Source organism: Oncorhynchus gorbuscha, linkage group LG03 (genome assembly GCF_021184085.1).
Source record: "Oncorhynchus gorbuscha isolate QuinsamMale2020 ecotype Even-year linkage group LG03, OgorEven_v1.0, whole genome shotgun sequence".
Lineage (NCBI taxonomy): Eukaryota > Metazoa > Chordata > Actinopteri > Salmoniformes > Salmonidae > Oncorhynchus > Oncorhynchus gorbuscha.
Window position 1 is genome coordinate 41,549,470 of NC_060175.1, and position 15,299 is coordinate 41,564,768.

General features: G+C 42.9%; 2 protein-coding genes and 1 pseudogene across 2 annotated transcripts; 1 reads left to right on the plus strand and 2 right to left on the minus strand.

Moving 5' to 3' along the window:
- LOC124023856 lies at positions 1–2,249 on the plus strand (annotated as a pseudogene).
- Positions 2,250–4,481: 2,232 nt separating this feature from the next.
- On the minus strand, positions 4,482–7,169 carry LOC124016996 (uncharacterized protein C1orf158-like). The gene is made up of 4 exons (XM_046332330.1): positions 7,024–7,169; positions 5,210–5,315; positions 4,811–4,999; positions 4,482–4,601 (listed from the first exon to the last, which is right to left on the minus strand). The coding sequence occupies exons 1-4, from the start codon at positions 7,167–7,169 to the stop codon at positions 4,482–4,484; spliced, it is 561 nt and encodes a 186-aa protein (XP_046188286.1).
- A 405-nt stretch (positions 7,170–7,574) lies between these two features.
- aadacl4 (arylacetamide deacetylase-like 4) lies at positions 7,575–15,299 on the minus strand. The gene is made up of 4 exons (XM_046335621.1): positions 15,048–15,299; positions 10,982–11,207; positions 8,543–8,606; positions 7,575–8,424 (listed from the first exon to the last, which is right to left on the minus strand). Exons 1-4 carry the CDS (start codon positions 15,222–15,224, stop codon positions 7,635–7,637), a joined length of 1,257 nt encoding a protein of 418 aa, XP_046191577.1. The 5' UTR covers positions 15,225–15,299; the 3' UTR covers positions 7,575–7,634.

Below are 15,299 nucleotides of genomic sequence, written 5' to 3' on the forward strand. Positions count from 1 at the left end.
ATGCCCATAGCAGACCTGCTGGGTGTCCAGTTTGACATTCACCTGCTGGGGAGGCTGACGTGTTCGTTGGCCGCTGTGCTGCTCATCTCCTGTGTATACAGATTCTACAGCCCCATGGGTACAGGCCTCCTTCAGACGGGCCCACTGAAGCACCCAATGGAATCTGTCGGAACTGCAAAATGGAACTGTGGCCTCAAAGCACAGCCAAACATGACTCCAGCAACAATGGGGACAAACAGCCTGGCCACTCACAGATTAGCCCTGTGAGGGATGACCTGACAACACCAATACAGGAACAGGGGAAGAAGAATTGCCCCACACTAAAGATTTTTGCCGGCTCGCAAACACTGAAGAAATGGTTACGCCGCAGGATGGATCAAATGTAGAAGACAACAGCTTGGAGTTGGAGGGAGAAGTCCCTGTGTTTGTCGAGGAGGCTGAGATAGATATCCCCATGTTAGTTGAAGAGGCTGAGATTAAGATCAGAAATTGCAAGTTTGGATCCACCTTGAAACTCCCTTATCCTAATAACAGTGGTCTGGCCAGCCCATCGGGCCATCTGTCCCCTTACTTTCTGCAGAGGCTGGAGGGCAGTGTGGGGGTGGGTGTGGGCAGGTAACTGAGGCAAGATCTGGGGCTGCATGGGGCCTACTCCACCTTCCTCTCAAAGGCAGAGATCACAGTGGAGGATGCCAACCTCGTGATGGAGGGACCTGGGAAGCAGAGCGTTGTGCGAGGAAAGATTTATGAATACTATGTGGAATGTTCCTCGCACTCCATCACAGACTCCATATTAGGTCTGTTTGAGGGGAATTCACTGGACTCACAGTCGGTGGAGTTTGGAAGATGTGGCAGCAGCCTCACTGAGCCTCCCCACTCTTGGGCCTCTTTATCAGAGGATCATACAAATCATTAAAATCCAGAGAGAAAATATTTACACAAGAAGCAATCTAATATCACACAGTCAAAACTCTCCGTCGTTTAGTTAAGTTCACCAGCCCACTCAGTCCTACCACAGACACTGTGCTCCTCCCAGTGCATGGGAGGAGCACAGCCTAGAAACCATAGCTGGGGCCAAATGTATAAATCTGCCTCCAGAGAACATGGGCAGCTCAGAGTTGGAGATCTTTAAGGCCAAGTTGGATTTGGGCAACTGCGTGGAGGTGGAGCTGTCTAAGAAGCATTGGCAGGCCCCTCTGCAGCAGTCAGCTCTTAGAGTAATGTCTGACAACTACCTCCAGATCCTCAGGGACCCAGGTCTGTATGGGAGGCTGAGAGCAGGTGATCAGGATGAGATCCAGAAACAGAGTATGAGAGGAAGGCAGTTCCTAATGGCAGGCAACATGGGCCCTCAGGACTGGGTGGGGAGTAGTCCTCAAGGGACAAAAAGGGAGCTGGGAGTCACCACCATACCATGTAGTGGTCTCTACTATTATGATGATTATAAAGACAGCTGGCACCCACTGTGTCCCATCCCTCAGGAAGTCATCTCCAAAGGCTGTGCCATGTGCACTATGGACAACTACTTATTTGTAGCAGTGGGGGGCTGCCAGCAGGGCGCAGATAGAGAGATGAAGCCTTCCAAGAGAGTGTTCTGCTACAACCCCGTAACATCAATTTGGAAAGCGATCAGTCCTATGAACGAGTCCAGGCCCCACTGCAAACTGGCAGCCCTGCAGGGCTACATCTATGCAATCGGAGGGGAGTGTCTGTCTACCGTACAGCGCTATGACCCCCGCTCTGACAGATGGACTTTTGTGGCCCCACTGCCCAATGATACATTTGCTGTGGCCCATCATGTCACAGTGTGCAACAGGAAGCTCTTTGTTCTAGGAGGAACACTGAGATACACACTGTTGCGCTACAACCCAAATATCAACGTGTGGAGGAAAAGCTCAATAACGGGCAGCAAAGAGAGAACCACCGAGATAGTGGGAGTGAGGAACTTCCTATATTGCTTTGATGTCAGCCCGCAGCTCGGCATCAGTGTGTACCGCTATCACACTGTGGCACGACTATGTTATGAGTGCTGCACCAAACGCCTTGACCAATGCCTCGCCTTCCAGTGTGTCGCCTTGGACGGCACCATCTACTGCATGAGCCACCAGCTCACCATGAGCTTCCTGGCTGAAGAGATCTCTCCAAGATTTGTAGCAGATGATTTGAGTGTCCTCTCTGGAGCCAAGGGCATCCTTTTCCCGTTTGTCCTCTCACTTCCTGATACGAAGGCTTACCAGACCAGTGTGTAACCTGGAATGCTTCTCCTCAGCACAGACAAGGACAGAGCAGTGAGGGAGTATCTAATTTACTTGTGCACCAAGGCCATTTTTCAGAGCTGAGTGTATCCTACTGAGAAGCACAGCTGTCTTAATCAGAGGCAATGAAAGTAAAATATTAACATCATTAATGGTAATTCGATTACTGCTTGTTTAGATTTATTTAGGGTACACTGCCATAGAAATTCTATGTATTGTGAAGGTGTTTTGTTCTTTTCATTTTCCTCCTGCCTTGCACTACATTACTTCTAAATCATGCAAGATGTGCACTTTCTCCCCTGTAATAATTCATAAAAAATTCTTAAGTTAATTCACTCTAGCCATAATGCTTTGGAGCAGTAGGGTAATATAGTAATAATCCATCACAGTTGGTTACTATATAGGGAACAAATATTACTCACACAGGGACTGGACTCAATATAATTACCCACATGTGATCTATAAATATGACATGATGTAAAAGGTTGTGACTTACAGCATAATGTATATGAGCTTCAATAAACAAAAGTAATTGCTCATTTTGAATCTCCTCCAAGATTGGGGCATAGTATACGCCTGATTTCTGCTGTTGTTTTCAACATTGTTGATATAAGGATAGCACTGAACCATGTTCAGTTATTCATGTACCAAAATAACGAATGACTGTAATGAAAGTACAAATATTTATCCTTACATTTGTACAGTATTAATCAACAGAAGAATGAAATATGCAGATTTCATTGAAGGTGACTTATCTAAGCAGTCATACAACCCTTTGAAGAAAAAAAACGGTAAGCATTTTGTGCAACAATGTGCTAGCTATTGTGTCATGTGGTTAAACATGATTCAAATGAAATTCATTTTCCTTCCAAACAGTGACAGATTTCCAATGATAAGTCATCAACAATCTAACAAACAGAGCTCTGCTCTGTGTGATGTGTCGTTTCTGACAGCAGACTTCATTAATGCATTTGTAGGAGGATAGATGTGGCTGTTAATGGATGTGTTGCGTAATTACATTGACAATATACATATTTGAAATAAAAGTATAATTCTTTGTTCGTTTAAAACAAGCTGTTTGTTCTTACAAAGAGCAATCATAGACTAAAAACAACAGTGAGTGATACAGCACCCTTGCCTGGGATTTCAGTTTGTGACATGCCGCAATAGCGCCATCATGTGGTTTGGTCTATGTGTGTATATATATATATATATATATATATATATATATATATATATATATATATGTGTGTGTGTGTGTGTGTGTACACTGTATATATAGACTCTGTGTCTGAATAACTAAAGATGAAAGTGCAAAGGAGTAATTTGCACTGTGTGTAGCATAACCAACAACACACTACCTACCCGTCTTCTGACTCACACAAAATCAGCAGTGCACTTAAGTATTGAGATGAGTAACAGAGAAGCAGGCAAAGGGCTTCAGCTGCACTGGCTGAGGCAGATGGTTGACCATCAAACATAAGCATCTTTGATTCCTCCTAATTAAACACTTTGATTCCCTGTAATTAAACACCTAATGGAATGGTCCCCTCAGAGTTCCCCTTACATGACTCATGGCTCTTGATTTGAATGAATACCCAGGTCAGCTCTGACATCAACACTTTCTTTGATTTCAAAGTACCTAGGGTAGGGCACTACTAACAGCCCTTTGAGTAGCAAATATTAGATAAGTGTGAAGAAAAATAATTTACATGTGATTATCCTAAATTATCAGATGATTTGCGGACTCTCCATCCCTCCCTCTCCTGCACGCACGCACGCACGCACGCACGCACGCACGCACGCACGCACGCACGCACACACACACACACACACACACACACACACACACACACACACACACACACACACACACACACACACACACACACACACACACACACAGAGGAAGAGAGAGCCTAGACTTTAAGAGATTATAATGAGACTCCTGTTTAATTTTTACGTCGTTTGATTTCCCAAATGTTCTGCTCCATTAAATTTTTCATGCCTCAGACTAATAAAAAATGTAATCCTCAAACAGCACCACATTGAGTACGGCCCCTGAGTATCTAAACAGCTTGTGAGCCTGAGCTCGGTTACTACACCCAAGAGAGGGGAGGGAAGAGGCTCGCGGAGACTGAGTTGTCTTGGACTTGTCTCCAAGACTGTTGTTTGATTTCCAGGTCCTTGTTGTTCAGATTGGCAAGATGGAGCTTGCTGGAAAGGTCACGTGGCACACTGGCTAAGCGGGGCTGGCAGAATGCACTTAGTGGGTGCCTCTGGTACGCTGTCCTGTACACACTTCGCGTTGAGAAGGGGGGCTGCTGCTGGTCCAGACAGACCTGTCTAGACTCCACCAGGCCAAAGTTATTGGAGGTGGGAGGGAGAAGGAAGGGAAGGAGAGAGAGCTCAGCTGTTACAGTGATGCAGCCATTAGTTTCAGTATATCTGTGACATATTTGTAATAATTATTATTCTGCCTAAACTTTAACTGTGGAACACTGCTTCTTTTTTTCTTGACTTCTTTTATTTACTTGACACCAGTTTGTAATTACAGCTGACAAGATTGGATAACGGTGGTGGTCAGACTTCTCTGGCATCCTGGCCAGCCTGTCTGGATGCCAGGAGCACAATGTGAGCAGGGTGGAGGAGCCCTGGCGCCTGTACATCTCATCATAGAGGGTGACCAGGTAATGGGAAGGCAGCGTGCCATGGTGGGAGAGGAGCAGCTTGGCAGCAAGGCCCTGGAACACACCACAACACACTATTATTCTGGTCATCATGGCTTTAAAACAATGACAAGAGGGCACACTGTTTCTTTGATTGATTAGCTCATTATCTCGGTGGATGCGAATGGTCTAGGTTTGGATTTTGTTCTAACAGACTTTTAGACCCAACTTCACTAGCTTTTTGCTAATGCTAATAACATCATCATCCTGCTGTGTAAGGCTGACCTCAGCTTTCCATGGCGCCATTTGTCTCACGATGACGTCTGGCCCTCTGTGGCTGGTAGTCTGCACAGTTGGTGCTGTTGTGGCTGTCTTACACTCTCGGGTGAACAAGGTAAATAGACGGGAAGAGGAGGAGGAAAGGGAGAGAGGAGGATGAGAAGAAGAGGGAATGCTCAGCCACTTAAGCTTGAGCCCAGCATGAGCTCAGCAAAACTCACACATCACCATCGATCCATGCTGTTGTACAGTATTTCTAAAGTTATCCCTCTAGTCAGATCCTGAAGCAGCAGCCCATGGCCCTGCTTGGCATCAATGCAATTAGATTGACTCTCAAGTCTCTCACACTGGGAGTCTGTGCTGATGTAGATAGCTTAAATGAAGCCCTCTAATCATTTTTGTATAGATTTTGCAAACCAACTGAGAAGCAGCAGAACCCTTGGAAACCAGCCATTGAACTAGTTTGTTGAAGATCTTTGGCTACCGAAAGCAGGAGATACAGCACATTCTCACATTCAGTGCAGGTTTTTCTTGGGATAATCTCATTTGGATAGAAAGGAAAGGCTGCTGTGCCAACACTTTGCTGTAATTTAAACTCTTGATAATTACTGTTCATGACTCTTGCCAAATGTTGCATTATTTGATGAATTATCAACATTCATCACAGGCAACGTATAATAGCAACAGCAATTCATAGAAGTTAGCTGAAAATCCCCAAATAAACTTATATGATTATAGTCGTAGTTTACATTAAAGGGACCATTTGCAATTTTTAAACAAATTTCAAATAGTGAATGTTTGCAACAGAGTTATCTAAGCCTAACTCATTTTCATCGGCAGTCCTAAATTAAGTTAATTCAATACATAAACACATCATTCACATAGTAGTATAGTGGGATATTTAAGTGATAAATACTCAAGAAGCTGGGGTTTGGAGGATATATTGGCACGGGTGTTGTTAAGCCCTAGACGAAGGGCCGATATATCCTCCAAACACCGGCTTCAAGGGCATTATCACTTTTATACAACGGGTTACCAACCAACATATTCAAATCATGATTGACATATTTTCATTAAAAACGTTATTCTGATTAATTTATTTATATTCCACAAGATTTAGTCCCGACACAAATCTAGGGTTGCTACCCAAGCCGGCTCGTCGTTCGTTCTATCGCTATGTTGCTAGAGATGCGGCCCAGTCGTTCAGTCTTTTTGTTCTATAGCTATGGGACAGCTGGAGATCAAATGTGAATATTGAATCAATGTTGCAAATGTCGGAGAGACAGACAGCAAGGTTTATTCAAATCTCTGCTGTTGAAAAATAAATGTTAGTCTAAAGGAAATGTGAAATAATGTATAGATGCATTTTATAGTGGAGGTCAAGTTTATAAATTGTTTGGCTAAACTGATGAGACAGTGGATTGTGCACGTCATAGATTTCGCTGGTGGTAATTTGTGGAATAGCAACAGTCTGGAATGTGGTTTTAACCAATCAGCATTCAGGATTAGACCCACCTGCACAAAACAGATTAAAACAAATACAGGAAACACAAAATAGAACAAATAATACCATATATACAGGACACTTGAAACTTGAGTGCAATAAGAATAAGTCAATGTGTGCTGGATTGATTCTCCTTGATTCACACTTTGACCTCCATGGAGGAGGATCTAAGTCACTAGTGATTAAGGTAGTGGGGAGGGAATTCCATTGCCTAATGCCTAGGGTGGAGAATGCTGAGTCCCCAATGTTTTTTTCTTCTTTGAGGCATGACAGTCTCCTCTGAAAATGTAATATGTAATAGATTATAAACCCTACCTGCAGCTTCTCTTCCACCCAGTTTCCAATTAGAACTTTGTTTGCATACCTCTGCGCCATTCTCCAGCCAGGTTGGGTCCATTTTCCTGTTTGCCCATACTGTACATGGTACTGAACATGATGTGTCACATACAGCTGATCGACCATGAGCTGGTTTGGTCCTAATATCAGAGCATAGTCAGATCAAACAGAACGGATGATGTTGCATTCCTCCTGATCTTATTGTGATTTAGGCACCAAACAGGAGAGGAAGCTCTGTTGCGATGGATACAGCAAACATTCTGTGATTGACAGACAGAATACTGGAGCAGTAGCGGAGGCAAATAGGAGGCACAGGACCTGTATAAGACCTGCATGCAAAACGTTAGAATTGCATTATAAAATGTATCATAAAATGTCAGAGAATTATGCGGCAGTTAGTCTATAGCTCATACATGATATATATGTCTTAATTTAAAAAAATAATGAATATTATTAGATTTTCTGTAGAAATGAAAACAAATGCCTTAATTGATTAAAATAAGAGTAAAACATGTACTAAGCTGTGTAGGTGTTTATTTGCTTTCCCTTGCCAGGAACATGAAAGAGAGATCAAACTTCAACATTCATTTCTTAAAGTGTTTTTACATAGCTTACAATACTATTTATAGCTTGTGTTGCAGACGGGAAGGTTAGCCAGCCCTTTTTGAAAAAATCCACAAGTCCATGGAAGCCGTCTGGAACATGATGCCATGTGACGTCCAGTCCCAGGTCCAACAGCCTCTTCCTGTACAGGATTCCATCATCCCTCAGCACGTCGTACTCACAGGTCAGGATAAAGGCCGGTGGGGTCAGACGGATAACAGCATCCTCCGCTAGAAGCGGCGAGACCTCCGGATCCAAACCGTCTTTGATTATGTGGTACACCTCTCCTTTGTAGTCTAAGGCTGAGTGTACCTGCTGGAGTTCGCCCCGCACTTTGCACTCAGGAGGGAGGTGTTCTGGGGAGAGCCACTCCTTGAAGGCTAGCCTCATCTCAGCAGGGATATGGTTCCCCTCCAGCAGGTCCTGGCACACTGACGTGTCCCCGTTGAGATACTGCAGGAAGTAGAATGCCACCCGGCCACGGAACAATATGGGCACAGCATGATTCTGCTGGTATGAGGGCAGGTTGAAATCTGCCATCTGCAGAGCTGGGTAAATGAGAACCTGGGCACAGGGAGACAGCAGATGTCCATCTTTTCTCTTGGCCAGACGTTGGCATAGTGCAGCTGCCAGGTTTCCCCCAGCACTATCACCCCCGACTGCCACTCTGCCTGGGTCCACCCCGAACTCTGCCTCTGCCACAGACAGGAAGTGGCACGTTGCAGCGTCACAGTCATCCAGCTGAGTGGGGTACCGATGTTCAGGGGCAAGCCGATATCTAAAAGGCATGAGGGTAGAGAAAGGAGCAACATGTCAAGTCTTTGACAGTTTCACAGCCCCTTTCACTGCATTAATCAGCTTTGGAATCACATTTTGAGGCAGAAAGTAAAAGTTACCCAACAGAAATCACAGTGGTTTCAGCCTCCTTGGCAATGTGCCTACAGACATCATCTGCAGTGTCTAATCACGAGAAACAGAAAATTAGTTTTAGGCTTAGTAAACAGAGGATGAACATTTTGCAAGACAAGCAATACTCCCAATCGGTAAGCCACGCAGCCTGTCAGGAAAACAACCTGTGGTTAGCTGGGTTACCCCATTTGCTCACAGCAAAAACTTTTTCAAACACAATTTTCTTGTTGTTTTAGTCAATTGTAAAACTACAGTTAAGAAAAGTACATGTCTAAAGATTACTTTTCAATATTGCCTGCTCCCAAGCTTTCTCACTACTTCGCAGAAAAAAATAAAGAAAATTAATGATGGTGCTAGCAGCCACGTGAGTGAGTGCTAGCCACCAACCAGAAAATTAAGCTAGCCAAGACCAACAACACAAATAAACGGACTATACAGCTACAAGTAGTGAATAGAGTTACAAACAGACTAGACCAAACAAGTTAAATGTCTTACATGTGATTAAATGTTTGACACATACTGAGCTAGAGTGCATTAGAAAAGTATTCAGACCCTCTGACTTGTTCCACATTTTGATACGTTACAGCCTAAATAGTCCCCCCCCCGCATCAATGTACACACAATACACCAGAACAAAGGCACAAACGTTTTATTGTTTATTTTAGCAAATCTTTTAAAATAAAAAAATATTATATTACATTTACATAAGTATTCAGACCCTTTACTCAATACTTTGTTGAAGCACCTTTGGTAGTGTTTACAGCCACGAGTCTTCTCCGCTATGACGCTAAAAGCTTGGCACACCTGTATATGGGGAGTTTCTCCTATTCTTCTCTGCAGAGCCTCTCAAGGTTGTATGGGGAGCGTTGCTGCACAGCTATTTTCAGGTTTCTCCAAAGATGTTCGATAGGGTTCAAGTCTGGGCACTGGCTGGGCCACTCAAGGACATTCAGAGACTTGTCACGAAGCCACCCCTGTGTTGCCTTGGCTGTGTGCTTAAGGTCATTGTCCTGTTGGAAGGTGAACCTTCACCCCAGTCTGAGATCCTGAGCGCTCTAGAGCAGGTTTTCATCAAGTCTCTCTCTGTACTTTGCCCCATTCACCTTTCCCTCGATCCTGAGTAGTCTCCCAGTCCCTGCCGATGAAAAACATCCCCACAGCATGATGCTTCCACCACCATGCTTCACCGTAGGGATGGTGCCAGGTATCCGCCAGGCATGACGCTTGGCATTCAGGCCAAAGAGTTCAATCTTGGCTTCATCAGACAAGATAATCCTGTTTCATGGTCTGAGTCCTTTGGGTGCCTTTTGTCAAACTTCAAGAGGGCTGTCATGTGCCTTTTACCGAGGAGTGGCTTCCATCTGGCCACTCCGCCATAAAGACCTGATTGGTGGAGCGCTGCAGAGATGGTTGTCCTTCTGGATGGTTCTCCCATCTCCACAGAGGAACTCTGGAACACTGTCAGAGTGACCATTGGGTTCTTTGTCACCTCCTTGACCAAAGCCCTTCTCCATAGATTGCTTAGATTGGCGGCCAGCTCTAGGAAGAGTCTAGGTGGTTCCAAACTTCTTGCATTTAAGAATGATGGAGTCCACTGGGGACCTTCAATGCTACAGATATTTTGCGGTACCCTTCCCCAGATCTGTGCCTAGACACAATCCTGTCTCGGCGCTCTACCGACAATTCCTTCGACCTCAGGGCTTGGTTTTTGCTCTGTCATGCACTGTCAACAGTGGGACCTTATATAGACAGGTGTGTGCCTTTCCAAATCATGTCCAATCAATTGAATTTACCACAGGTGGACTCCAATTAAGTTGAAGAAACATCTCAAGGATGACCAATGGAAACAGAATGCACCTGAGTTCAATTTCGAGTCTCATAGCAAAGCGTCTGAATACTTAGGTAAATAAGTTATTTCTGTTTTTTATTTTAATACATTTGCAAATATTCCTAAAAACTTGTTTTCGCTTCATCATTATGGAGTATTGTGTGTAGATTGATGAGGATTTAAAAAATAATTATAATAATTCGAATAAGGCTGTGATGTAACAAAATGTGGAAAAAGTCAAGGCGTCTGAATAATTTCCAAATACACTGTACATATATCCTACTTGGACACCGGCTCCCCACAATTTCCCACAACACAGGGCTCTTCTCACAGGCTTTACTTCCGTTTGTGGGAGCATTGCGAACTGTATGTTGGGATTTCTGACCCAATTACATGTATATTGCATAACACAGCAGCTTTTCGTCATCTTTTGTTACAGTATTTCTTTATAACAAAAAATCAACAACAAAGTTGACTCTTTTACACTGGGGTCAATGGGAAATAATGTGTGGGAGTGGTCGAGGAGAATTCCTTATTATTACGTCAATATCGACTCAGAGTATTTCATCTAGACATTATTTTTGTCTTATCATATTACCCAAACAGCCCAACACCCATCCTCCTCCATGGAAATACACCAGTCCCCTCCTCAGGCCCACTGAACCAGTCGTGGGCTCATACACTCTGACTGGCACCTCAGAGAAGGTCAGGTCTTTCACACGTAGGCCTGGGGGAACTGGTCTTATACGGACCAGGAACCGTCTTCTGAACCACCTGGTGAACCTGACCTGATGACACAGACCCAGTCGGTCCAGGATACGGCCCTGACAAGACAGAGAAGGGGGGCATATCTTGTTAAAGGACTAATACATTGTATGCAGCTTTATTCAGGTGGCTTAGCCTATAGCCTATCTTAGAAATAAGGTCAACACGAACCATTGTGAACTGGAATATTTTTCAATTACAACAATATAGCTTTTCTTGTTGCTTGCAAATTATGCTACAATGAATGCAACAGCTCAGTTAATTTTAAGGAGCCTCTTCACACTTAAATACGGTCTGCGACTCAAATGTAAACTTGGATACTTGCTACGTCTCAACCACTACCCCCAGAGGTTGCGCACAACACTCATTCGACAGTTGCCCACCTTGATGCAGTGCAGTGTATACAGAATTGTCTTGATGAGATAACACTCCTACTGTATACACAGTACTTTCTCCTAATATTTGAGACTTATTTTGAGTTTTTAACTAAAATTGCAGTAACAGCCTGTTACTTTCTGAAATAGTGACAGTAGCTGCCGGCTGCACTGAGCCACGTAAAACTATGGAAGCCCATCCCCAACATATATATAACTGTGTTGGATCATACAAATAGGATATGTTTTTTCATTTGTAACATTGTGTCGTGATTTCAGAGGTGGTACCACAGGTCCCAGAGTAGTTGGGGGATTGTTTTATTGGGTCACAGATTTTTTTCTGATCTGGTAGTAGGCTAACTTAACCAACTCCAGACCATAGTTGTAGAGTATGACATAGTCATAAAAAAAAAAAAAATTAAGTTTTTTATGGGCTATGATGGGACCAGATCATTTTTCTAATCAGGGCATACAGTAAAAAATAATCCTGGCTCTAGGGAGGATGAAAACATGAAAACCTTTTTCACAGACAGAGACAACAAATGTGATTGGTTAAAAACTAACGAGGCTGAGCTTGCTGTATGCAAGGTTGCATTGTGTCGGCCTTTGCACCTGTAACTAAAAAGATAGTCAGACAGCATATCATCACTAATGTGTTGATTGATTCATTCCAGACAATAATTTGGTATTAAAAAGGCCTAGGTAGCATAGCCAACCGAAGTGTGAATATAAGCAAAATCACATTCACATTTTCTCAGAACACAAATAAATGAGCCTATTTTAGGCTATAAATACATCATTTAGGCTATGAAAAAGTGATGTTACATTTCCCCTGGCCAGATCCAGATGGGATCAGAGCGCATAGGCTTCTCTAGGCTACCTGCAGCTGTGGTTGTTATCAGTAGGCTATTGCTGATCAGACTAAAGCACAGACTAATTGTGCATGTTGACAAATCATGTGGCATGATATGTCAACATTTATATGGTTTCCATATAAAACAGCTCTTCACAGTGAATTCACTTATACCCACATTTTCAGTTGCAAATGGATTTCACCAGGTAAGGATTTGCATGATGTTGATAAAAATGAAGCCTGGTTTACATTTAGATTACATTTGAGTAATTGTGTTGTAACGTTGTAAGGTAGGTTTGCTGTACTTTTAAATTCTTATGAGGTTTAATTGTTCATTTTTGCTAGGTTAACGGTACTGAGGACATCCATTATAGCAATTCTGTGCTTTTGTCTTGAAGCTAAAGTGTAGCCTACAGACAAGAAAATAAACCCTGTAATTGTCTGCACATACATGCTTGTGAATCGTTGCAATATTAAAGATTGTAATACAGGGAATAGGGCCATAATGACACCATGACAGAGGTAAGGTTTCACCAATAGGTGGACTTTGTATTGACTCCAATAGAGTGGCAAGGAGGAGGAGGAGCTCTGTGGACCATTCGTGTCCGGAAGTAATTTAGCCATTCATGGTAGCTATTGGCGCTCTGTAGAGTTGCTATGAGAATATGAAGGTTGAGAACTGTTGTGAAACATCACAGCACAGTGGAAAAATATAGGGCAGCTAGAGATAGATGGGATGGGTTGAGAGTAGCTGAAGGATGGGACTAAAAGCAGAACAAAAGAAAACTAATGTACACTGTGTCTGTATTATCGTTGTCCATTAGTTTACTTCAATTTGGTTAGGGGTGGTAGGGTTAGGGGAAAATAATAAAGAACAAAAATATATTTGAAATATATACAGTATATATACTGAACAAAAATATAAACACAACATGAAACAATTTCAAAGAAGATAACTGAGGTACAGTTCATAGAAGGAAAACAGTCAATTTAAATGAATTCATTAGGCCCTCATTTATGGATTTCACATGATTGGTCAGGGGCACAGCCATGGGTGGGCCTGGGAGGGCATATACCCACCCACTTGGAAGCCAGGTCCACCCACTGGGGAGCCTGACCCAGCCAATCAGAATGAGTTATTCCCCACAAAAGGGCTTTATTACATACATAAATACTCCTGAGCACCCCCACCCCCGATATATGATCCCGCAGGTGAAGAAGCCGTGGAGGTCTTGGGCTGGCATGGGTACCTGTGGTCTGCAGTTATGAGGCTGGTTGGATGTACTGCCAAATGTTCTGAAACGACGTTGGAGGTGGCTTATTCATTTGTCTGGAAACAGCTCTGTTGGCATTCCTGCAGTCAGCATGCAAATTGCACGCTCCCTCAAAACTTGAGAAATCTTTGTCATTTTGTTGTGTGACAAAACTGCACATTTTAGAGTAGCCTTATTGTCCTCAGCACAAGGTGCACCTGTGTAATGATCATGCTGTTTAATCAGCTTCTTGATATGCCACACCTTTCAGGTGGATGGATTACCTTGGTAAAAGAGAAATGCTCACTAACAGAGATGTAAACACATTTCTGCACAATTTGAGAGAAATATGGAACATTTCTGGGATCTTTTATTTCAGCTCATGAAGAATGGGACAAAGACCTTACATGTTGCGTTAAAAATTTTGTTCAGTATATATGCATATTTACCCCAAAATAGTATGGGGGATTGGAAATGATCCAGACAATTACATTGATACAAGCCACAATATATTTGCAATATTGAAGCTGATCTACCCACTAAAGAAATGACATAACAATAATAGTACAAATTAAGTCAGATTTAATCAACAAATACAATAGTCTGTTTAGAAAGGGTTAAGGGCACAAGACTGTGTACATATGTGGCTCTGATGGCAATCTTACTAAATATCCTCTGTGGCTCAGTTGGTAGGGCATGGCATTTGCAAGGCTAGGGTTATGGGTTTGATTCTCATGGGGGACCAGTATGAAAATGTATCTGCCCACTACTGTATGAGTGTATGTGAAATTACTAAAAATCCCATTGAGGAGAGAGGCTGTCACACTTCCAAGATCTCAAAGCTGAATCTGCTTTTAGATTGAAGTTTTATGCCTTGATATCAGGAGCCGGAGGTGAAAAGTCTGATTAAACGAATCAGAGACTCAAAATAATAAATCAGTGGCAAGTATTTAAAGAGACCAAATCCATATACAGTTCCCGAAATCAGACAGCTGTAACTGTCAATAGTAAATCGAAGCTTAAAACGATGTTTGAGTGAACCTGAATCCCGGAAGTGAATGGTGAAGTCTCTTCCGGACACGGTAGACTCCTCCTCCTCACCACTCCTAGCTAGTATCGTGAAACTCTGCTGCTATGTCCTTACCCAAACAATGGAAGGCCTGAATGACTTTGGCTTTTCATCATTTATTCAGACCTGTTCTCTTATCTACACACTTGACGCTTTATCAGTGTTTCGATTACAGAGAGAAAGGACAAGCATCTTTTAAAAGAGCAGAGTTCTCTTTTAGTATTCGAGTACAAGCATGTTTTTGTTTTCACCAAAGAGTAAGAATAATTCATTACTTCTACAGACTTGAACATGATTTGACTTGCATAAAACATAAAATAATAAGCAATAACAATTCCGTAGATACTCACCACAATTGATATGCCAACAAACAAGCCATGAACTACATGCAGTTTCCCTCGATTTGCAACCCCTTGAGGAATGTCTGAATTCATCATCTCAGAGTACATTAGACCAATTACCAGAAGGAAGAAGGCTGCAATCACTGCAGCAAAGCCAATTATTAAAATTGCAGTGCTGATGTCCATGGTGCTGTAGTGCGATCCCAAGTAGGCTACAGTAGAAGTAAGTCATTAAGTGTGAATATGTTATCCAGCTGCTTG

Bases quoted from the DNA above. Each gene is read 5' to 3' on its own strand.
- LOC124016996 (XM_046332330.1), bottom strand. From the start codon at position 7,169: ATGGTCGATCAGCTGTATGTGACACATCATGTTCAGTACCATGTACAG. The intron at 5,316-7,023 runs GGTAGGGTTTAT...TCTATTTACCTT, and splicing joins TGGGTGGAAGAGAAGCTGCA to GTTCACCCGAGAGTGTAAGA. The intron at 4,602-4,810 runs GTAATTACAAAC...GGTGGAGTCTAG, and splicing joins GTTATCCAATCTTGTCAGCT to ACAGGTCTGTCTGGACCAGC.
- aadacl4 (XM_046335621.1), bottom strand. From the start codon at position 15,224: ATGGACATCAGCACTGCAATTTTAATAATTGGCTTTGCTGCAGTGATT. The intron at 8,607-10,981 runs GTAATATGATAA...TCTCGTGATTAG, and splicing joins ATGGGTGTTGGGCTGTTTGG to ACACTGCAGATGATGTCTGT. The intron at 8,425-8,542 runs GTAACTTTTACT...CATGCCTTTTAG, and splicing joins ACCACTGTGATTTCTGTTGG to ATATCGGCTTGCCCCTGAAC.